The sequence below is a fragment of the Melopsittacus undulatus genome, chromosome 6 (genome assembly GCF_012275295.1).
Source record: "Melopsittacus undulatus isolate bMelUnd1 chromosome 6, bMelUnd1.mat.Z, whole genome shotgun sequence".
NCBI lineage: Eukaryota > Metazoa > Chordata > Aves > Psittaciformes > Psittaculidae > Melopsittacus > Melopsittacus undulatus.
The window spans coordinates 57857933-57881123 of record NC_047532.1 but is presented as its reverse complement, the minus strand read 5'-3'; the positions used below and the strand labels follow the sequence as shown (position 1 = coordinate 57881123).

At 42.5% G+C, this 23191-nt stretch overlaps 1 protein-coding gene across 4 annotated transcripts; it reads right to left on the bottom strand.

Moving 5' to 3' along the window:
* Positions 1-246: 246 nt before the first annotated feature.
* Positions 247-23188, bottom strand: CEP63 (centrosomal protein 63). Of its 4 annotated transcripts, none has more exons than XM_013127474.3 (15): positions 23170-23188; positions 20252-20387; positions 18437-18617; positions 16461-16556; positions 14107-14232; positions 13134-13247; positions 10529-10762; positions 10121-10266; positions 9192-9326; positions 8454-8568; positions 6285-6482; positions 5764-5850; positions 3731-3936; positions 2854-3160; positions 247-797 (listed from the first exon to the last, which is right to left on the bottom strand). In XM_013127474.3, exons 2-15 carry the CDS (start codon positions 20293-20295, stop codon positions 639-641), a joined length of 2148 nt encoding a protein of 715 aa, XP_012982928.2. In that variant the 5' UTR covers positions 20296-20387; positions 23170-23188; the 3' UTR covers positions 247-638. The 4 variants fall into 4 exon arrangements, with proteins under 4 accessions (XP_012982928.2, XP_030899527.2, XP_030899526.2 ...); XM_031043667.2 differs by having other exon boundaries at positions 20252-20384; positions 23170-23184; XM_031043666.2 differs by lacking the exon at positions 23170-23188 and adding an exon at positions 20606-20735 and having other exon boundaries at positions 20252-20384.
* Between the last annotated feature and the right edge of the window lie 3 nt (positions 23189-23191).

Sequence of the window (23191 nt, the reverse complement as noted above, 5' to 3'; positions counted from 1 at the left end):
AGCTCTTTTGTAGTACTTCAAGCAATGTGCAAGGCAAGATAAAGATACCAAATACTACACAAACAGTAAAAGGAAGAAGTTGCAAGAACCAGGAAATATTATGAAATTCCACTAAGGGTAAATTAGCTGGAGAAAATATGGGTAGCCTAAAGGAAACATGAATTATACTACATACTCTTTGAAGATGTTGATTAAAGTTCCTGAAAAAAGGCAAGATAAGCCACAAGAGATTTACTCTGTATATCTGCATGAACAAGAAAAGAGGTGGAGTTTTAATTTTGTTTTATTTCAATGCTTTTAACATGTATAAAATATACTTAAAATACCTTACATTAAAATTAGCAAATAGTTTGCTTCTAAAAAAACACCACTATCTCTTTGTGAGTGCACAAACACAACTGATGCAGCTTTCTGACCTACAGCAAGCTATCTAAAACATTTGTGGGGCAGTACCGTCCATGAGATGAAACACGTTAGAAAGGAGTTTCCTTTCCTCAATATCCATCCTGCTGATTCAGCTCAAAGTGAGAGATGCGGCCTCTCACTCTAGCTCCAATGGCACCTGGTTTATAGGTAATCTCCCCAGTCACAGTTTGGAACTATGTAAGTATACCAGCATTCAAATTCAGTACGAAGCATTATTCCTGGTGTCCAAATTGTCTTACTATCTTTTCACTCTCCTTTTTCAGTTCCTCAACGTGAGCATTTAGGCACTCCAAGATGTGCTGGGATCTCAGTTCTTCCTCTTCCAGGTATCTTGCAGCTATCGATCCAACTGAAGCTGTAGGCAGGGGATACTAAAGGGAAACAAAAGGACATCAAGCATTCTTTCATTACAAGTTTCAGCAGAAATACTACTGATCCACTAACCACATCAACAAATATGCCTCTAAAGGGCTCTTGTGTCATTTCCATCTTATTAGGCAGACTATGCACTCGGATTTCATGCTTTTATCATAGGTAAATGTCCCTCCTAACAGTCTTCAACCAACAGCAAAAGCCTCCCAGTTCCACAGAGGAAGTACAGACCAAACTCCCATGGCAAAGGCAGCTCACTGAACACCACTTCAGTTCAGCTAGCAATGGTCAATAAACTACCCCAGACGCTTTTCTTTACAGTCAAGAACTATTCCTGCTACTCGCATCACTTAACCACAAGTTCTTAACTTACAAAAATAACATTGTAAACTAGGCTTAATTTATGAGTTGATGAAGACAAGCTTCCTGCACAGGGCCTGGCAGGTGAATTGTAAAGTTACTAAGGGGCTGCTTTCCATTAAAGAAAACTTGCCTTAGTGTCTTGGCAAGAGAACATAACTGGTTATTTCCAGCTGGAGTCTTATGGGGTTTTTTTGGTCTTTTATCAACAGCCAAGAACAAAGGAACACAGAAAAAAGGCTGTAGATAACAAGCAAATCTCTCCTACCCCACTACTGCCTGCTGACTAGAAATCTCCTCTCTTAATAAGTTCCTGATAATTAGCTCTCTTAATTCTCCTCTTGATGCTAAAGGAACTGATGTAAAGACACTGGAGCCTGACCATGAGCAAAGAATCCCAATCAACACCAAGAGAAATATCTGCATTTCCTTACAAACCTTATTTCAACCTCTCAGAACAAGAAGTAGCACATTCTTTTCTACCAAACATCAAGCCCAAGACTTCCTCAGGCCATTAAGTGGAACTGTTTGCACTTCAGTTCTAATCCTGCAATCTGAAGAGTTTCGATTTGGAATATTACAGTTCCCTAAGCTCCCAACACATGTTTTCTGGACATGCCACCACGCTAATTTAGTCTTGAAATAATCAAGACCTATTCTTGGTGCTAAACCTCACCAAGATCTACAAACCTGACAAGTCTTCACTTGTCTGTGCAGAAGCTTAGACTCTTCTCTGATCTCCCCAAAAAATTAACTGTTGTCACTGTTAACAACACACAACCAGAGGAGAAAAGACTGCTAGGGGAACACATCTGGAGCAAGGACTAGTACTCAGGATTCTCCCCTCCCTGAACTACTACAGCCCTGTCTGATCCAGCATATGACAATCGCTCTGGCTATTCCTCTTCCATTCCCCTTGCTGCACAGGTCAGTGTAGTCTGGTCATTACAGTGGGTACTAGGATAAATGGTCTTAAACACTAAGGAAGAAGGACTGAGTCTAAGTTTCCTATATCTTGGGCAGCTGAGCTGAGGTAAAAGAACAAATAAGGTGCCAACACTGCTCTCTACTTAAAAAGGTATGATTAGTGACTGAGAAAAATAATAGCTTCCCCTTGTGCAATGAAGCACTGATTTCAGGCTTTCCTATCAGCCAGCATAAGTGGTTCTAAGTTCAGTGTGCTGACTACTGCAGTCCCATTCAGAGGGGTCAAACTCACCCCATGCATTACAGTGAACATAAACGTGCAGCACTAGCTTTCAGATTCACCCAGAAACTCTTATATTGAAATACTCTGCACTCTGTATCCCCCTCTGAGCCTCTACCAAGCCAAAAGCTGAAGAATTCTGAAGTGACATAAGGAGGCAATGGTATACGCTGTACATGATGTACAGCACCACGATGGAGAACACCATGAGCTTCTGGATTTAGTTCAGCAATTACACCAAACCCGGAGCCCTTCTCCAGAGACTTCTGAAGAATAAACACATGGCTCTCATTGTTCAAGTATTAACCATCCAGCAGTGGTTTATCCTCCCTATTTAATGTTTGATATATGCTTACAGAATCACTCACATCACGCAGCCAGATCTTAAGATTCAAAAACCTGTCTCCTTTTGCCAGGCAAGAACCCAGCTATATCCTCAGCTGTCCAACAGCAACCAGCTTACCTCTGCTGCCTGTACAACAACTTACCAGGGGCACAGATTCTCTCTGATGATTTGAGATGGACTGCTGAGATGCTTTATCTGCAAAATCTTTGTCCCCATCCAGCACGTGGAACAAAGAAACCATTCCTGGCAAGATGCCCAAAGAATGTGACTCCATGGAGTTCTTCCTGCTGGTCTGGGTGTGAACTTCACCCATCTCAGGGGTCACAGTTCTTATTTCATCAGTCCCACATCTCTGGAGCTCCCCTTGATGATGCTGAACAGATCCACCAGGTTGGCGATGTGTTCTCTCTGCTTGTTCATCATGTTTGTGCTGTGCTTCCTGAGTTGTCCTGGAAGGCAGGTTTGAACACGTAACTGTTTGACAGTTTGCCTCTTAGCAGCTGAACTTTAGCAAACACTTACATAGAGATAACAATCAACATACAGGTTACTAATAGCCCTGACAATCCAAACTGTCTCCTGTTTCCCTAGGACTTCCAGATGCCCATCCAGCATCTAAAGAATTTTCTCTCATTCTTCTGCTATTGTAGTTGCCACAAACTACAGTCCGCACATCCCAGTACTGCAAAAGAACGAAGCACAGATACCTGGGCCACACGTAACCCCTTCATGAAACAAGGCACATGCTGTTCCTCAATCAAACAAAAAGGCAAAGGCAGTCAAAAGATAGTTAAATACTAGTTGGCTTTGTAGAACACAAACCATCTGAGACTAAAAGCTATTGTACTACTTAAAGCATAAAGGCAGACTCCAAAACAGTTCTTGTGCTCTCCCACACATACTATACGCTGGAGATAGATACTATACATAAAGCATATCATTAAAACCCCACACATCCCTACATCTCTGTTCTCCTCCATAATAAGGAAGCAGCATCCTAGAAGTCATGCAACACTCACCTATGCTGCACATCCTTGGCCTCAGACTCTCCCCCTTGCATCTGCTGAGCAGCGCCCTCAGGTTCATCGTGGCATACCTGCCGAGGGAGCTCAGGTTTTGCTCTGGCCTCTGCAAGATCCTTCCGCAACTGCTGGTTCTCAGATTTTAACTTCTTTATTTCAGCAGCATAGTCTTCAGTGAGCGTTCTGAGGGTGACATCTCTTTCCTGAGAGACAGAGAAAGGCTGAAGCTGAAACTTCCGATTTGCAAAACACCATAGTCAAATCCAGAGCAAAGGCTGTCAAGCGATTCCTTAAGGCATATTCTCTGATGTCAATTTTGACTGGCAAGATTTTCAAGGCTTTCATAAGAGCAGCTCAATTATATATGCCTTGTTGTGTTTGCATCCAGACAAGCTGTGTTGATCTGCCTAGGAAAGGAAGTTTCTCCATCACTGGATGCTTTTGAACACATGAAACTATAGACTGAGAATAGGTCAGAGATACCTATCTCTGGCCTTGGGATAATGAGAAAGACTACATCACCTCGAGTTCTCCTCCAGCTGTATATTCTCCAATTCCCCACCTAGCAAAGGTGCAAGCCCCTCCGTCAAAGCTGGGAACACTCAGGTGACACCCCAATAAACTGTCTCACTCTGAGCAACTCTCCAGGTATCAGAGCAGCAGGCTTTTCATAGAGGCTGAAGAAATACATAGCTTAGTGGCTAAATATGCAGGCAAAGATATTTGCAAGAACATTTCTAGATCCCCTCTCTTAAATTAGTAAAGGCCTATGGCAGTAGTTACAGAAGGCCATGCATACACCTCTCCAGCTAGGATGACCCATATTCTCCTAGAAACTATAACCAGTAAAAGTGAATTTACTTGTGTTTTCTTTTAGGAACTCTGAACAAATTGCTTTTCTCAATCTCCTTACCAGGCTCGGTGGATATAATTTCCATTGTTTCTACTCCTGCAACGGTCCCGTTTTCATTTTGCCAATTCTATTCAATTTAGATGCGTTATCATCACTGCAGTATCTAAGGACTTTCCAAATGTGCATTAGAAGAACCTGGTCTAGATCTTCTTTTGCACTGTGCTATGAAGTTTTTGATAAGTCAGGCAGGCAAAAGCTCACCTGGCACTTCAAGCAGAAAGTAATGGGCCTTAGGTCATTCTAGTCTCAAATCAGCCATTCAGAAAGCTTTGGGTTTTTCTCTATCTCACCAGCCAAAAGTTTTCATTCAACACTATCCCCAGGAACCTGGCACATTTGACAATCACCCCAAACTAATATGAAGAGCTGAGTATTTCCCCCCCACAGACTGACAGGCTAAAACCTCTGACATTATATTCCCATCAGGTTTTCAGCTGTCTGAATCCAGTCCTTTCCTTCAAAAGGCATCCATATTTGTTTATGTGAGACAGAACTTGCAAACTAGACAGCTCTTGCTTCCTGCAGACACTAAAATGAACCACCTTCAAGGTATTATTCTACCAAGACTGCAACTCTTCCATGGGGGCTCCACTTCTCCTCTATGGACAAGGTGACCTCACCTAGCCACAGTGTCTCTTCTCAGTGCACTATCCCAAGGCATTCAGCCCATATTTCCAGGCTGCAACCTGCCTGTAGAGTGCAAAGTACAGCCCTGCTGAATGGCTCCTCTCCAGCAGGGAAATATGCTCTCACCCCAGAAACTGCAAGGACCACAGCAGCTACAGCTCTGAGGGAGATCAAAAGGACATCACAGATTTAGAATCAGGAGTTAAATGGGCATAAAATGGAAATGTAACAAAATGTACCAAAAAACTCCAAACACTGGCCAGACCCCATGCAGAAGAAACTGAGATGATGGCTCTGTTTGTGAAGTTCTCCTCACTACTCTCTGACCAAACAAGACGCACAGTATTTCTGTGCCTTAATTCCTCATAAACTTTAAAGTTCACTGAACTGTACCAAGCATTTTGAGAGGCCTGGGTGAAGACTATTACTGTTCCCTGGTAGGGAAAACACAATACTAAGACCCTTCCCATCTTTGGTCCCCAATGCATACTTCTGGTATACCGCACTCTGCTTTTTTCAGCATCTCTGAGAGATGACGGTTTTCCAGCCTCAAGGTTTCCAGCTGGACCAGAATTACCTGAGGGGACAGAGGCAAACAAGTTCATAATTAAGAACACAACACATGCCCACAACACCCTACAGGCGTTTTGCACCCTCAATTCAAGCAGAAGTGCAAAGCAAGTTTTGGGCTGTTAGTTCCGCAGAGACCCTATTGAGAAGGCCGTACAAATAACCAGTCATTTACTTTAATTTCCAAAGATGTCATCATGAGGCCAAGTAAGCAAAAGTGATCTCAAAGATTCTGATGGACTGTCAGTTACTGGTTGGAAAAGACGTAACAAGACAGATTCAGTGACCACCATAAATTTGGAGGTTTCATCAGAAGGGTCTCAAAGTCTTTGTCCAAAGGCTGAAAAGAGAAGGGAGCTATTAACATAACTAAAAGCTAGGATAGTATTCCAAGCCTTCATGTCCTTTAAAGAGACAGCATAAGTCTTTTGCCTTTTTTACCCTGTGTTCCACTGCTTTCCTCTCTGCTTTTTCAATCTCTGTTCTCAGCCGCTGTTCTAGGTCTGATGTGGAGCCACTTGCAGATGCAATTGTGATGTCTCGCTGGTGTAACTCCTGTGTCAACCTGGAGATTTCCCTTTTCATCCCTTCTAGCTCACTGCTGTGAGTCTGCTCAGCTTGAGAGAGCTTCTCTTTCAGCTGGAGGAAGATATACACACACCACCCATGAGCTTTTAAAAGATGTTTCAGCAAAAAAAAAAAACAAAAGTATTGCACATGGTAATGTGAAATCAAAGTATTGGAAAAAAAAGCTCTATGTAACAAGAAATCTGTGCACGCTTGTCCTTCTTGATTGACAACTACCTCATCACAAACCTTTTCCACACTGTAAACTGCCAACTGGGATAACACATCAGTTACATGCTGTGGGGTACTCAAGAAGACCTATAACTGATCAAGTCACAGTTTGTTTAGCTCACTATTTACCCTCCGTGGCCAACAACAGATACCCAAAGGTTTACCATCACTGGACAAGCACAGTAACACTTCCATAATATAACTTTGCAATGTGCCACTCTGCCTTCCTAAGGCAGAGATGGTATCTTTAAATAGCTCTAGCCACCTTTCTTCCATGAATTTCTCCTAAGCCTTGTGAATCAATATTAGCTTGTAGCAACTAAAGCTACCCATGGCAAACTTCCATAAGCTAGCTATGCACAGGGTAAAAATACACCCCTTTGGTTTTGTAACTCCATTTGATGACCACTGGTCCCTGCATTATGAGAGAATAATAATTCCCTATTTACTTTGCACATGACAGGCATTTTATTTTTAGTATATTCAATCTCATGTATCTCTTTTCTAATCTGGTAAATCCTATTCCATTCAGCTGTTCCTTGTATAAAAACACCCCATGCCATCCTTTTGGTCATCTTTTTCCATCTCTTCTTTTATTCAATCTTTTTTGAGATGGCAGACCTGCGCTGCATACAATATTCTGGTAAGCACACTGTATATTTATTCAGTGGCAGAACAACAACATAGCATAATTTCTTCCCTAGCATTCCATTAGCCAGAAATATTAACTACCCAAAACACCAGGATTTTTCTAAGAATTACAAGCATTTTAGCAAAGTGAACCAAATGATCTCTGCCTAGCCATGTAAATACTGTACATATAGAGATTTATCTCCATGTCACCCCAATGCCTCCCAAGCATATAAAACAGAAACAACCATAATAAATCTCCCTTTCCTTCCCAGCAGCCTGTAGGAGACTCATTTATTGTGTGGCTGTTTAAATGTGCAACCAGGCACACATCTCCAGCAAGATCGGCAACTCTGTACTTTCAGAATAAAGGATTAAAAGATTTTCAGCGAAGTGAGGTTTTTCACTCAAGTCCAACAAGGTTTCTACTCTAACCAGGCTCCAGTGAAATCTCCCACCCTAACTGATCCTGACCATTACTAAAAGTCAAGCTTTCTGGAAGGCTATGACTTTCTACAAGATCCTGTCATGACAGGACAAGGGGAAGAGCTTCAAGCTGACAGAGAGATGTACATGAGATCTTAGGCAGAAATTCTTCCCTGTGAGGGTGCTGAGGCGCTGGCACAGGGTGCCCAGAGAAGCTGTAGCTGCCCCATCCCTGGCAGTGTTCAAGGCCAGCCTGGATGGGGCTTGGAGCAACCTGGACTAGTGGAAGGTGTCCCTGCCCATAACAGGGGGGTTGGAACTGGATGAGCTATAAGGTCCCTTCCAATCCAAACCATTCTATGAAAAACCATTCACACCCTCTTCTTCACCCTGCTGGGATCCTGTATTAGGTTTAAACTCGGCATTCCAGGCCTTAATTTCTTTGCATACTTGTCCCTACAGCACTAATTCAAGTATCTCCACACTGTAGAGAAGTGCTGCATGACATAGGGGCAGGCCTGAGAGATGCTCGCAAAGTAAGCCACAAAGCCAAGAACCTCCAAACCTATCCTCTCAAGTCCACCTTTGGCAGACCTGCTTCTTAACCGTTCAGCATATCACTGCCTCCATAGGACTCCTAGCCTTTGGTCCCATCTGGAGCTTTGCTAACAGAGCACTGCTGAGACACATGATACACAAAAGAACAGCTGACTCCACAATTGCCTTTCCCACTCTCCAGGAACAAAGCATCATTACCTTTTTAATCTCTGCCTTTGACTCAGTATGGTGTTCTTTCATTGACTGCAGCTCTTTGATATTCTCATCCAGTTCTTCGCTCAGCTGTACACACCTTGCATTTGAAGACACCAGGCTGGGTGCCAAATGTAAAACTACAGATTAGAATACCCCAAGGAGGAGGACATGGTCAGAGAAACTTTGATCTTTCAAGCAGCCTCCTATATCTGTCATAACAGAAACTGGACTATTAACCTAGAATTTCCTACCAATCCTTTGGTTTTGTTTACCAAATCATTTCAAAAGAGATCAGGAAACTGATCTAACAGATAATAGCTGTTTCTTGTTTGTTTCTTTACCATACTACGATTACAAACTTCCCCTGCAAACATTAGTCTGAAAGCCACAAACTCAGAAAGGAAGACTTGTTTATAATTCTTATTTCACAGGAAGGTTTAGATCTGGTTCTTACCAGCTGACTAACAAAGACTCCTTAATCTATTAGGAATGAAGGTGCTAAGCCTAAGCAAGCCAGAACATGGAGAACACCCACAGTGTGCAGTGAAAAGCAGCCAACCAATTAGCAAAACAGCCTCACTATTAAACTGCAAAATGAATAGCTTTTGATTTCTTTAGCCTTTTTATATTTAAAATAAGCCTACAAAAATCAGTGGGACTAGTTAACTTAATGAATACAATATATTAGCTATTATTATCTGAGTTTCACTGCACATTCACGGGAAGCAAGCAGTCAACTACCTGTTCTCAAGATGAGTCACCTCTGACTGCAAGTGCTGTTCCTTCTCCTGGGCAATATCCAGCTGCAGTAGTATATGCTCCAGCTCTAGCCCCGGAGAAGACAATTGTTTCTCTTGCAAGCGTTCTTCCAAGGCCCTAAACAGAAACATGAACTTTAATCTCAGCACAGAAACATCATGTCTGAGTTCACAGGGAATATAACCACTAACCTTTCTGGAATTCTCTGAAAAATATGCAAAACCTAACAGTAGGTGACACCTGTGTGTATTGTGAATATGCAAACACACCCGCTGGATGACAGCCCCGTTTGAATTCAGGCTGATTGAAAAAGATTACATCCTTTTGTGATGGCCTCCCTGCCCCAGACAGTCTCCCTGGCATTAGCAGAGATCCAGCCTGCAAGAAACAGTGTGGCTGTTAGGTAACATAAGCCAAAAGTTTTTGACACAGCCATCAGAACAGCATGTTGTCAGTGCAGAAGGCAAAGGCCAAGATGATTCTGTCACACAGGTTGTTACCTTACCAATACCCTAACCTGACAACATTAAATCGCTGAGAACTTTTACTCATGTTAATAAGCACATTAACAAATCTTTAAAGGCCTCCAGCACTTGACTGAAAATGCCTGGGGAAAGCAAAAGAAATAAAAATCAAAAGCGCTGTGCTGCCTCCAGAAACCTAGTTGAGTAGAAAGCAGATTCCTTGACAGTTCACTGAGTATCAGTTGATTTTAAAAGCAATGCAATCTGGCAAATGCTGCAAGGAAGCACAGCACCTGTGAGAAACTACAGTGTACCGTTCTATATATCAATCAATACAGACCCAGCTCTATGAAAATACTTCTACCATCTTCAGTGGGAGATCCTCCATTCAAATTAATTCTTGATTTGAATTCAAGAACATAAACACCAGTGAGGCACAGATGCTACCTGATAAGGAGTTCTTTTGTGCAAAGAGTTTCTGTCGCCCTGGCCAGCTCACTCTGTAACTGTTCCTGGTGCAGCTTGGAGCTGTCAATGAAATCTTCTTGAGACTGCAAGGTGGCTCTAAGTTCCATCTTCTCATCCTGTAGCACCTGCACAGGAGGAAGAAGGAATGACTGCTGCAAGATGGGCCAACAAAATCAGTCTGCTTTAATAGACTGAGAGGTTGATCAGATTTTTAAGGAATTCTTAGAAATACTGCAGGGCACAACATGGGTGCAAAGGCAGCTTTGAGGCCAATCAGGAACTTTACAAAAGCTCTAGAAAGAGACAAGAGCTCTGGGATGAAGAGCCTTCCTGCTACTTCTCACATCATTGCTTTATATTTTATTTTCTAACAGCTCCTTCACTGACCTCCAACATTTTCTTGGATTGCCTTAACTCTTCTTGAACTCGTTGCTGATCTTCCAGAATCATCCTATTGTTTTTGGTCAGGTCATCCACCCTCATGTTCAGCCTCTCCACCTCCAACTCATTGGCACAGATAGCATCATTTGCCCTCTCTAGCTTGCTGGTTAAATGCTGGATTTCCGATCGACTGGCCAGCTCCACTGACTCCAGAATCTGCTTCCGATTGGCAAGCTGAGCCTGCAGAGAGCAATTGGTTTGCATTTAAGCTGAACTACAGAAAACACTGCGTATCAAAACTACATTCAAAACAACTACCGATTTCTTTGTGTAACGCTACCTTGCAGGGAATTAGGGAAATTACAGTAAAACTTCTGAGGGCAAACAGAATTCATTAAAAGAAAAAAAGGAAAGAGGGAAGGGAGGAATCTCCAATTCCAAAAGGGGTGAAAGAGAATTTGGGTAGAGAGGATCTCAAATCACTCAAGTTGTCTGAGTATGAGCTATCTAAGAACAAACCTAACTACCACTTTTTGCTCATTAACCTAAGGCTAGACCAGGACAAAGGGCAGTATGTAAGAAGGTTTGTAAATACCATACACAAGTAGAGATTGTTAATAGATTGTTAATTCCACACCAGGACAGAAAGCAGCTCTTGGTGCACAGGGGAAAAAACACCCACAATTATCACACAGACCCAAAACCAAACTGTCTGTAACAGTCAATTATCTTTTGCTTTATGCAGTAAATATCTGGTTCTAACAGCTTGTGAGAATGCTCACTTTGAATGTGTCATTGTTTTAATGGCAGACAAAAAAAGTTACAAGGAACATATGACTAGCAAACAATATATGCTCTATTATTTATAGGCACAATATTTCATAGCATTTCTTTCCATGTAGCTAGCTGGTGAAATTTAATAAGCCAGCTCTCATATAAGGCTTCCAAGAATGTTCATCTCATATACCCCCTTTCTGTATAGTACCTTATAATTTTTAAAGGCTGAAACAAAATATTTGAGCACTCTTTTACTCCCAATTTTTAAGAGTACCAATTCCTGCCAGCTTCAAAATCACCACATACCTTGATTTATTGCCTGACACGTAATGCCTCATAACTGAGAAAACTATACGAACTGTGCATTTGGAAGACTATCATATAATTCTGATTACAGCCTTTTCATTATTTGAATAGTCATGACAGAAAATGTAACCAGGAGGGGCAAGAGTTTAAAGCACAGCCTTTCTGCACCCAAGAAAAAGGAGTACCAGAATACCTGAATATTTATTTCTGCATTAAGAAAATATTTAAGCTATGTCTTATTTCCAACCACAGAATATGCAAGACAGTCCAGAATTCCAAGTTTCCCTCGCTGGCTTTTGAAGCTGCAGGTGTTACAGGAGTAAGAATGCCAGGCTTTCCTAAGCTGAACTGAAAGATATGAGGGGAAGCCTGCTGAAAGAAAGGAAAAGGGAAGTACTCCATGGTCACAGATCTCTGCTTGACCTTGTGCCAGAAAAATAAACAAAACAAGCTTACAAAATGCACAGAAACATCCAAGGCAAAAATTTAGCATTTACATGTTTGTCTTTTCAAAGAAATTGAGGATTCAGGCAGTCTGTTCACAGTACCTCTGCACCAAAGTCATCTACACTTAGAAAAATCTCCCCAAATCCGTTTTTCTGCTGCACGGTAAGAAGAATTCCTCTGCACTCCAGTTACTAGCCTGCACACCAAGGACACATCTGTTCTCAAACAATTGAGCTATCAATGATACAAAGACAGCAGAGCAGCAAGACCTTCTGCTTAAGGACTCTCTCTGCATTTGTAGATCTACCAGTGTCAGCCTCTCACAAAGCCGCTGTCAAGAGTCAGCTTCAATCCTGTCATCACAAACTTCCTCCTTGCAGGAGCTCCCACTCAAGAGCAACTCAGGAGCCCATTAAGTGTAAAGCCCCCAGCAAGAGCTTCTTATCAGTGTCTGCTGTGATTGTGTCAGTGTGATTTCACAGCTGTGCTCTAGGTCAATTCATCTTGCTCTGCTTCAGCAATACTAACTCACTGAGCGATTAGCTTTTCAGAAACCGCAGTCCCACTACTTGTTTTTAAGAGACAGAGAAAAAGAAAGGGGAGCAGGAGGGAGGGGCTGAGAACTGCTATTACTGCAGTACTTTGCAGAAGTAAGTGCCTGTTGTAGGGAAACACTATTTTCCAACATCATCCTCTGAGCTGGACCCACAGGGTACATACTTAGCAACTGGCAGGTACACAGCTTTGAACTAGGTGACATGATGTAACAGCTATTTTAAAGTGTCATATGCTGTGGTCTCTGGCTCCAAGTGAAAGCTTCACCCTACTATCTTCTCTACTAATTGGAGGGGTGGTAGGGAGAACTGCAGAAGGTTGATCCAATCTCTTTTGACAGACTCCAGATCTTTTTTCCACACAGCACTTATACAAGTAAACCTTATTCCATCAGGATATTAAAAGTCATTTCAATGGCAACTTAAACTGGATTCAAGCCTGAGAGTTTTCATTAGTCTCTCCACCTTCCCCCCTCCCTTCTGCTGCCACAAACAAAACAAAAACTTTCAGCAGATATTAACTGTACCTGAATGAGCTCAGACTGATCAGCCAAAGCCTTCCTCTGTGCTTCCAGTGATGCCACCTGCTGCTGGTAAAGCAAGCGCTGCTTCTCCCAGTCAAGTGATTTTTGACGAAACTCCTGCAAGGACAGCAGGGGTGGGTTGGAGCAGTATGTCCATGCAGTTGACAAGAAGGCCCCCTTCTACTTCACATCTACGTTTGCTTTCCCTCTCCACCATATCCTCATGCACCTTTCCCCACAGCAGGGAAACCATTAGCCAGTCATTTGATGCAACAACTCAGCAGTACAAAACCCCTCTCATACTGTGCTTGCTGTATTTCTTTCCCCTCTGAGTTAAAGCATCAGTGTCAGTTATTGCTGTTTACAAATGTTAAGTGCTAAAAGATTCACAGCTAATTTCATGGATTTGCTGTCAGAGGTTTAACAACTGGTTTTGGCTTCCAAAACATGCTGCTATTGAAATCACCAAGATGACAAGTATGAATTACAGAATTTTAATGCTAATCTCTGCTCCAGGAATTGGACACTACATCAGTCAGATGTGTTTGTTGGCCACATCTTCAGGGCACAGTAGAAGAAAATTGAGTGCGGTTGAGTCAACATAGCAGGAAGATTAAAAGATGAGACAGAGTTGAGAAGTGTGACACATAGCTCCCTCCTCCTCAAAGAAGTGAGATGACAACCTCACTGCACTGGAATTCATTCCATTCACATAATTAATTACTCTTCCAGCACCTTCTTCCTCTGATTTAGTCTAAAAACAGCAGCATAGTCTATCCCATGTTCTGGGTGCAGTGCAGGAAATCACCTTTATTACACAACCAGTTGAGAAGAGCTACAGCTAGGGTAGAGATGGAGTACTTTTTCAGCAGGATTCATAGTCCTCTTCCTAGTTGACTATTCAGTCACCACTGAAGCATAGGAAGTCAGTTAACGCATACAAACTCCGGTTAGCACTTGCTTTTTCACTACATACCTCCAGCTTCCTGGTCAGTCGGCTTATTTCAAAATGGTCCTCCCCTTGTCCCTTGCTAGCTTCTCCTCTAGCTTCTCTTAGCTGTTTCTTCTGCAGCTTCTCATAGCTCCTCCTCAGCCTAGACAACTGCAAGGTGAAAGAGCCAACTTTGTTTGAGGCCTCAAGGCAAGAATTAAATAGCAATTTAAAGGAAGGCATACAAAATGGCTTCACACAAGCAATTCCCCTAATCAAGGCCACACAGCTTGCAAGTGAAGACTTCCAGTTGTATAACGAGCCTATTATACCAACAGAATTGAAAAATATGCCAAGTTGTATAAGGGTACCAAGATGCCACTGAAGTCGTGACATCAGCAGCTCTAATTAGACCTCTTAGCACTATTAAAACATGACTAAAACACTGATAAGATGGGGGTTTACATGTAACTGTTACTGCAGCAAGAGCATGGTACCCCTCTCTCTGGCTCCCAGCCACAGTAAGAGCAGGTAGTACCTGTGATTGCTCTCCTCATACAGAGGAGCATGTCACACCACACATGGGGTGGGAGGTAGTTCTACCCAGAGATACAGTTTCTTATGTGATTAAAACACACTTGTGAAGCTCAGGTGGGAAACGGAACTCTTCTGCTCAGTGGGAGAAGGAAGATTTAAGAATTGCCATTATACATAATATTAACACTACTTCATGTGTCATTTTCTACTTAGATACACTATGTATTTCACAATGAGTGCAGAATGCCAACAGAAAATATCATTCCTATGCCTACTGCTAGAATGCCAGTCATATCAGAAGCAGGAATGAGGAGAAAACTCTTGACATTTAAATGACCTGCTGTGCAAATAAGCACTTGCAACTTGCATGGAATTTTCCATCTGATAAGCTCCCCCCAAATCAGATATTAAATAAAAAGTTTCCATATAGTCACATGGATTTGAGAAGTCACCATTCCAATTTTACTGATGGAAAAAGCTTAGTCCACGGATGACAAAAAAGGACCCGGAGAAGAATAATCATCTCAATCAAGACCTCCTGAACTGGTCACAAAAGGTTCTCCAGTGTCCTGAATCAGCAAAGTACTTAAGCACGTTCCATGGGAATGGACAGACATACAGGCTTAGAGTTAATATACCAACTTCTTTTGCCAAACACAACAGATTACGGAGATGGTTGAAAGAATAAACCTGTGAGTTAGACACTGTACCTGCAATTTTACAGTTAATGGTGGTAAACCAAGACCACAAGAATTTCCCCCAACAGTACTAAGAACAGAAGACTGAGGAATATTGGAGCTTAATGTCTTCCACATTAGTACTGTGTGGGTAATACACCAACACATTGCAGTTCTGACCACAACACACACACTGTATTTTAACCTTAGCAATTTAGGCAGACCTGCCAATGCAACTCAGCTTTGCTTTGCCACTTATTCACGATACCAGTGGGAACACCTAGTGAATGAAGGCTGTTAGTCATACTGAATAGTAAGGTGTTTTAAATAAGGACAGATGGCTTCTGTCATCAAAGCTGAGACTACCAAATTAGTTTAACTTATGGCTTACAGTGAGCATGAACTAGGCATAACCCTCCAGAGAAAACAGGTCAGTGCACTACTAGCTGTTCATGCCATTTAACTCCCTGCTACTGAAAAGCAAATGGAGACAGGCAAAGAGTTAAGGCATAAACATGGAATGCTGTTATACCACCTGCAGGACATTCCACATGTACCATCATGCAGTGAATAAGAAGCTTTTTGAGATGAAAGCTATTAAAAATATTTTCTAGTTATACTTAGTTTTTATTAAGTATATTAATATGCCATGAGAGAACAAAACTTTTACCAACAAAAACAGAGTCAATGGAGGCAAAAAGAAGACGAGCTACATTCCATTCTTATTTCTTGATCTCATATGATCCAGACCAGTTACACCACCACCCTTTTTTAATGTCATGAAATGCTGAACGAGCAAAATGCTGCTTCCTGTACCCATGGCAACTTCAGAATAAGCACGATGGTGACAAGGGTGGATGAACACAGGACAGTTTTGCAGTAAACTTCTGCACATGTCTAACAGATGAAACCTCCAACAATACATCTGCTATACATCTCTACTCCAACAGGTTTCTGTTTGCCACCAAGTTCCTCCAAAGCACAAAAAATGGGTCTAATGAAGCATAAAAATATTGCTTAGCCTACACTCAATGCTCTTTTTTTCTTTTTCTAAGAACATAAAAATTAAGAATGGGAAGTTTTAAAACCATGGCATTAAACAAAAGTAACATCGCAAAGTGTTTTACTCATCACATCTTATATCAACTGGGAACCAAAACCCAGCCCTTTCTTTTTGCAACTCACCTCCTCCTGAAATTTCTTCAGCTGTTGTTCATATTCTCTAGTCATGTCCAGTCTGGCCTTTTCCATGTCTTCTACCTGGTGGCGCAGCATATCAACCTGAATGAAGAGTTAAAAAGCAAATAAATACAACAGAACTGGACTTACTGTCAGTAGGTACTAGGACCAGTTTTGATTTTATAAATATACATTACAGTAGGAGTGGTGACTATTAAAGGATCCTAATTCTGTTAACAACTGCACCTTTCAATGGGGTCACTCACTATGAATCAGATTAAGTCTAGGCCTAAATCTCTGGTAGGTTGCAGGCAGAACTGTTTGTGTTCTGGACTCTTGTTTTGAGCTAGTTTCTGGCTTTCATTTTCTGAAGGATGAAAACAACAGTTTTCGCTTGCATCAAAAGGCTATTTCTATCTGGTATTTTCATCAAATTCCTTACAAGCATGAATTATGATTTCAAGCTATCTACCAAGAGAAACGATGGTCGTGTCATTCATTACCTTACTATGCTCAGGTGAAGCAAAGATTCCACATAACAAATGGTGATGAGAGGAACAAAGTAAAAATAGGGCTCTGAAACTCAGCGGGAAGATTTCTCCTCCATTGATTCAAGTGCTCCTGTGACTCTTCCTTGTCTTCCTTTTCTTTTTCTCCCATCTGTTTCCCATCCCCAACTACGAGTGGGCACCTTTCTAACTGCAGGTCCAAAGGACAGCAAGCGAGCAAACACAGAATTCATGAGTGTATTCAGAAGTGTGAATATACTCCAGCAGTGACTTTACCCATAGTCTACAGTTCAGTTTTTAAATCAATGTTTGCCTCTGGTGGTAAGAAATATTTCAGAAGTGTCTTGAGAAAACACAATTGATAATAACAACGATAACCTACATGATAAAAACCACTGTTCTTGCAAGTGTCCTGTGGCATGACTGCGGATTTAATAACTCTGTAGCAAAGACATTCATTCCAAAACTTACTGTGCAGTCCAGTAGTAGCACCTGATGATATCAACAAGAAACTATAGCTTTCTTAACCCACTGCTGGTACAACCTATCACGTTACCAAAAGCTGCAGCAGTACTTGGGTAATTTTGAGGATGTAACATAGATGCACAGGCACCAAGAAAACCCAACTACTTGTGCAGTTATCAGCTGGCTTTCAACCCAAGAAGTCAAAGCAACTTCACAGAGTTGCCAAAAACACAATTTGTAGCACAGTCTGCCAAAATAAATGACACAGCAGCTATAAATACAAGGACAAATTTTAAATGCTTTCAGAAAATGTCAATGTGGCTAGATCTTAAGATAAGGCCACCCAGACTCCTGCTGGTTTCCTCTGATCCAAGAAAAGATACATCAGTTCATTTGCACGAGTGCAAGTTTACGGTCCGCATCCTGTGCAAAATCGTCACTTACTGGTACTTCTCCATCAATACAGAATTTTTTGCACTTGCCCTAGGCCTTTAATTAAAGGCTACAAAATCTTGGGCTGCAAAAAATAGCCCTTGGAGAATCAACCAGCAATATCTTGCTGTAGTTCACACTACCAAATGACTGCAGGTTGCTGGGCTGTCCATTACTGCTATAGCCAGATTCTGGTTTCTCTCTAGAAACTCTGACAATTCAATCTGTGGGTTTCTACCAACCCTTAGGGAGTTGATCACTTGACTTTGATTGAATTATGAATCAGACACCTTGTTCCTATAGGCTCCTTTGTAAATGCTGTTCCTGATTTCCAACTATGAGACAGGCTCCTGCTTCACTTAGCACAGCTATTTGCCAAAGTTAAATTTAAATATTAAAAAAAAAAAAAAACCCAAACCTCACAACCAAAAATAAGACCGCAAACTAATGAAACAATCCCAAAATACATGTCCATTCAAAGGCAAACTCTGAAATCCAGATTCAGTCATTATATTGCAGTACAATATGTAAAACACACAGGTTGACACCAATCCGAACAGGATGAACCTAAGGTACCTCCTTATATTTTTCCTGCAGAGCCGCCTTGGCAGAGGAAAGTTCCTGCTCCCGAACACTCAGGCAAGCTTCCAAAGCCTGTGTTTGTCCTTCCCATTCAGATTTCTTGTGAGCCACCATAATGTCAATCTGCTTCATCAGCTCCTGCAGCTCAGCCTCACAGGAAGTCAAGAACCCACCACTGGAAAAGAAAGAGGTTGAATTTACAAAGCAGGCCCAGTGTCCCATCCCAACAAAGTCAGCAGAACAAACTGACTTGCACCAAGAGACCAACTCTGCATTTGCAGTGTTCTGACCTCTATGAAATTAGCCGGCAGAGAAATACATTTAATACTTGCTTTAATCCCATTCTCCAATGCAGCATCTCACACATTATGTTCGTATCTCTGGGCACAGATCTAAATTTGGTAATGGCCAACAAAGGACATTGGGAAATTCCAGCGAGAGCAAATGATCTACACACTTTAAATGTAGGGGGTTTGTCTTCTGCACAGAGAACATTACAAGCACCTCTAAACACTTTTCTCTTTGTCTCAGTACTATGAATTATCTAAGTAAACTGGAGCATGCTTTAACCATATTTTTATTTGCCTTAATTGCTCTCCAAGCAGAGGCATTATATACCAAGTTTCAGTCAACACAGAATTCTTAGAGCCAACCTATCAGCTCCTGAAAACAGAAGCTTATCACAAATGCAGACAAAGCCCTGAGTAGAGGTGGCTGTATGACAACACAATAATGAAGAATAAACCATTTGCAATCCATTGGAAGAGTATGCTCCCTTGCGACCCTGCACTTTCTAATTTGGTACAGTAATTATTGAAGCCAATTCAACTAACTCCTCTAAAACTGCACCAGCTGCTAAGCCAGGGACAATATTAAGGCTTGCAAGGTAGAGCCCTAGAGGCCAGTGAACTCCATGATGATCTGTACCCCTTTAATTTGCCTGTCAAACAGGAAGCACTGAAAAGAAATGGAAATCAATAGGTTAAGGAATTGAAATTTCTCTGTTCCCCCAGGGCATATGCACACTTCACAAGTTAGCAGGTTTTTTTGGGAAAGAAATACCTCTTAAAGGAGCTAAAATCAGTTAAAGTTCACTCTGTCCCATGAGTTAACCAAAAATCAGCAGCTATTATGCACAGCAGTATTTCCTTCACAGCATCTCTTAATATAAAGTTAAGTCTAAACTTGATTTCTGCAACCAGCTCTCTACCAGTAAACTTGACATGTTCTCAAAGATGACTATGAAAATAGCATCAGTGACGTTTGCTTCACATTTGCTTAACACACCAAACATTTTATTTCCATTACTGGCACTGCAGTCACTCTCAGGGATCCAAAAGTGTAAGACAGAACATTAAAGATTCTTCAGAGATGAATGGGACTCTACAGTTTCAACACAAGCAGGAAATAATCAGATGTTTTCAATACAAAAAGATAACAGTCATGTTCCATTAACCCTGCAAGGCTGTTTTATTCACACTTTTGATTAGTACTGCTCCTGCTGTTGGATGGCAAGAAGGGTTCACAGCAAGAAAAACAAAAAAAAAGGGAGGTAGGGTTTTCAGGAAGATGTAAAACTAAATTAAGACTATAATACCTAACAAGGGATTATTGCAAAGCCAGCTAACTCAGTGACTTTGCTTCTGCACCAGCTGAAAGCCACTGCACCACTGTTTGTCCACCAGCATGTGCTAGTGGACAAACTCCAAAGCCCTTATTTAAGCAATGGAAGTCTTGTCTTGATACCAGAGGATTTGATTCCAAACAAGAAAGAATGTTAATACTTCAAAGACACTGTCACATACATACCTCCCCTGCCCATTTCTTTGCATTCCTTCCAGCAAAGCCTCCATCACTAAATCCTGGTGGCTTTAGCAGCTAGGAACATATACAACTGCAGCGGTCACCCATGGCAATGTAGGAACAAGGCTACTTCTCCATCCTGCTGCAGAACAAGCAGAAGTCCACAGAGAAGTTTGAAAAATTACAATTAGCACACAATTTCAGGTGAAGAACACAATAGTCATCTTCATGAACCTGCAAGCCAAATATCTGTCAAACAAAAGAAACCAGATTTTTCTACCAAATCCAGCACTATCAAACTGCAGTAATAGAATCGTGTGATCTAATAAATGGAATAACTCAGCAGCACTGAAAGAGTACCTGCACTTCAGTAAATGGTCAAATACAATCCACTGGGACAGACAGGTCTCCTGCCTCCTCTATGCACTTGGGAACTTCCAAATGGGCCAGCCCGAGACCTACCACTGACAGGGACATTTGTCATTCAAGGGAAAAAAACGTAAGTAAGTGGCAGTAAGGATCTACCCATAAATTAGGTCTCTCCTGTGTCTCTTTTGACAGACTAGGCTAAAGAGACCCCCTAGCGATGAGTTCTGAACATGAGCTCATGATCACATTCAGAATGCATCACTAGTTCATACGGTTGTGAGGATTTTCTTTTAAGATTGCACTAACCCTTTAAAAATCCATGGAGTGTCCTAAGCTATGAAAATAAGTTGCAGAGGTTTTCAGTAGCAGTACATGTCTTAGTTAAAAATGACATTCTTTACATCACAAACATGTATGTAGGTACACAGAAGTTTCATGTGTTTGTGAAGCAAGAAAGGTTTACAGAGAAGACAAAAAATGGGGAACAAAAGACCTAGGATTTATTTCAGTGGCTCCTACATGAAACTGTGTCTCTAACAGAAAAATGGTTACACTTTTTGTACCTGAGGGTACAAAACTACGCTTGAATTTCAGTCTGTGGATGTATTCACTCAATCTTCTTTTCAAAACTGCTGTGCACTTTCTCAGGTATTTAGAAGTGAACCCTCACAGCATCTTTCCTCAAAGATCAATATGGCATTATTAAGCAATCAACAAAAGGGGCAGCAGGTCACAGAAACTGAGGCCTTCAGAAGCACAGACTCAGTTCTGCTCCCTTTCACTTCCATCAGATCTTCTATCCTGCTCCTACAGCTTTTTAAATCCCATCCAGAGAATCAAGCCTGTCTCCTGCTAGGAATTCAGCTGTATTTAAACCACATACAGAAAATATGTACTTCACTGAGGAAAAAAATAATCCCTATCCCTACCTTGATAAAGTGTTTTGTCTCTCTTTGGTCCTGTCTGCACTTAAGAAAACTTTAATCCACATGCAGAACACGTCTGCTGTACTGCCAATGGCAGAGATGCTGAGAGCAGAAAAGCAGATCCCCTGAGCTGCTGACAGCTCTCCAACAGAGCTCTCCAGGCGGCAAGAGCAGACATTAGCCAATCGCTGCTTCATTCTAATCACCCCTACATAGAATCAGTTTTCAGTGGGTAGCAGAGAGATTTCACTGTCCACTACAGAGATGGTCTGCTAAAATAAAGGAAATCCAGAAAGAAATCCAGATCCTTTACCTGCAGCTCCTTCCACGAGAAGCCACGATCAGTTCACCACTGAAAGCTCTAATGCCACAAGGGGCCAGAGGGCATCCCCTCTTGCTTCTGTTAGGCTTTAACCAGGGTCTGCTGGGTAAGACACCTGAATCTGTCAGCCCTGCATACTTGCCAGCCCACCTGGGTTTGGGAGAAGAACCTCAAAATCTGACACCTCTAAACAGTTTTATGCTACACAGAATCATGGAATGGTTTGGGTTGGAAATGGCCTTAAAGCTCATCCAGTTCCAACCCCTGCCATGGGCAGGGTCATCTTCCATTAGAGTAGGTTGCTCCAAGCCCCATCCAACCTGGTCTTGAACACTGCCAGGGATGGGGCAGCCACAGTAAAAAGCCCCTCTCCAGGTTTCTCGCAGCCCCTTTTATGCACTGGAGCCGCTCTAAGGTCTCCCCTTAAGGAGCCTTCTCCAGGCTGAACCAGCCCAGCTCTCTCAGCCTGTCTCCAGGGCAGAGCTGCTCCAGCCCTCGCAGCCTCTCTGTGGCCTCCTCTGGACTCGCTTCAACAGCTCCATGTCCCTCTTGTGTTGTTGCCCCCAGATGGATGCAGGAACGCAGGGGGGGCCTTACCAGAGCACAGCAGAGGGGGAGAATCCCTTCCCTCGACCTGCTGGTCACACTGCTGGGGATGCAGCACAGGACACGGTTGGTTTCTGGGCTCAAGCACACATTGCTGGGTCATGGTGAGGTTCTTGTCAATGAACACCCACAAGTTCTCCCCTAAGCTGTTCTCTATCCGGTTATCAAGTTTAACTCAGTATTACATTCTGACCTCCCAAGCTTGCAAGTCACTATGTGCACGTTACAAGCAACTGAGTACAGACCCCACACGAACACCAGAGGACAAAACAATCTGCCATCAACTACAGGTGAAGCAACAAGAGCTGGCCCGTTACTTCTGAAACTGACATAAAAGTATTTGAAAAACAAGCAAAACCAAAACAAACTACCCAAACAAAGCAAACTAAAACAAAGGGAAAAAAAAAATTTAAAACCCAACGATTCACGAACGCATCACATCCACTGAGTCGAGCGCATTCCGGCCCGCAGGCCCCCGCTCCACAGGGAAAAGCCCCCGGCCGTCCCGGGGGGCCGACCTGCGCTCCGGGTTCCCCGGAGGCCCCGGCCAGGCCTGGCCGCTGATTACCGACAGGGCCGCGCCGCGAGGGGCCACGGTCCAGCGGCGGCCCCTACCGACAGCGCCTGCCTACCGCCCGCCATGGGGCCGGCACGGCGCCTCCCCGCCACCAGTGCCCTCCCTCCCAGCCTCGCTGACCTACCGGCGTACACAACCCGCGGCCT

Bases quoted from the DNA above. Each gene is read 5' to 3' on its own strand.
- CEP63 (XM_013127474.3), bottom strand. From the start codon at position 20,295: ATGGAGGCTTTGCTGGAAGGAATGCAAAGAAATGGGCAGGGGAG. The intron at 10,763-13,133 runs GTACAGTTAATA...TGCTCTCTGCAG, and splicing joins ATCAGTCTGAGCTCATTCAG to GCTCAGCTTGCCAATCGGAA. The intron at 798-2,853 runs GTAAGTTGTTGT...GTTTCCCTTTAG, and splicing joins AGAGAGAATCTGTGCCCCTG to TATCCCCTGCCTACAGCTTC.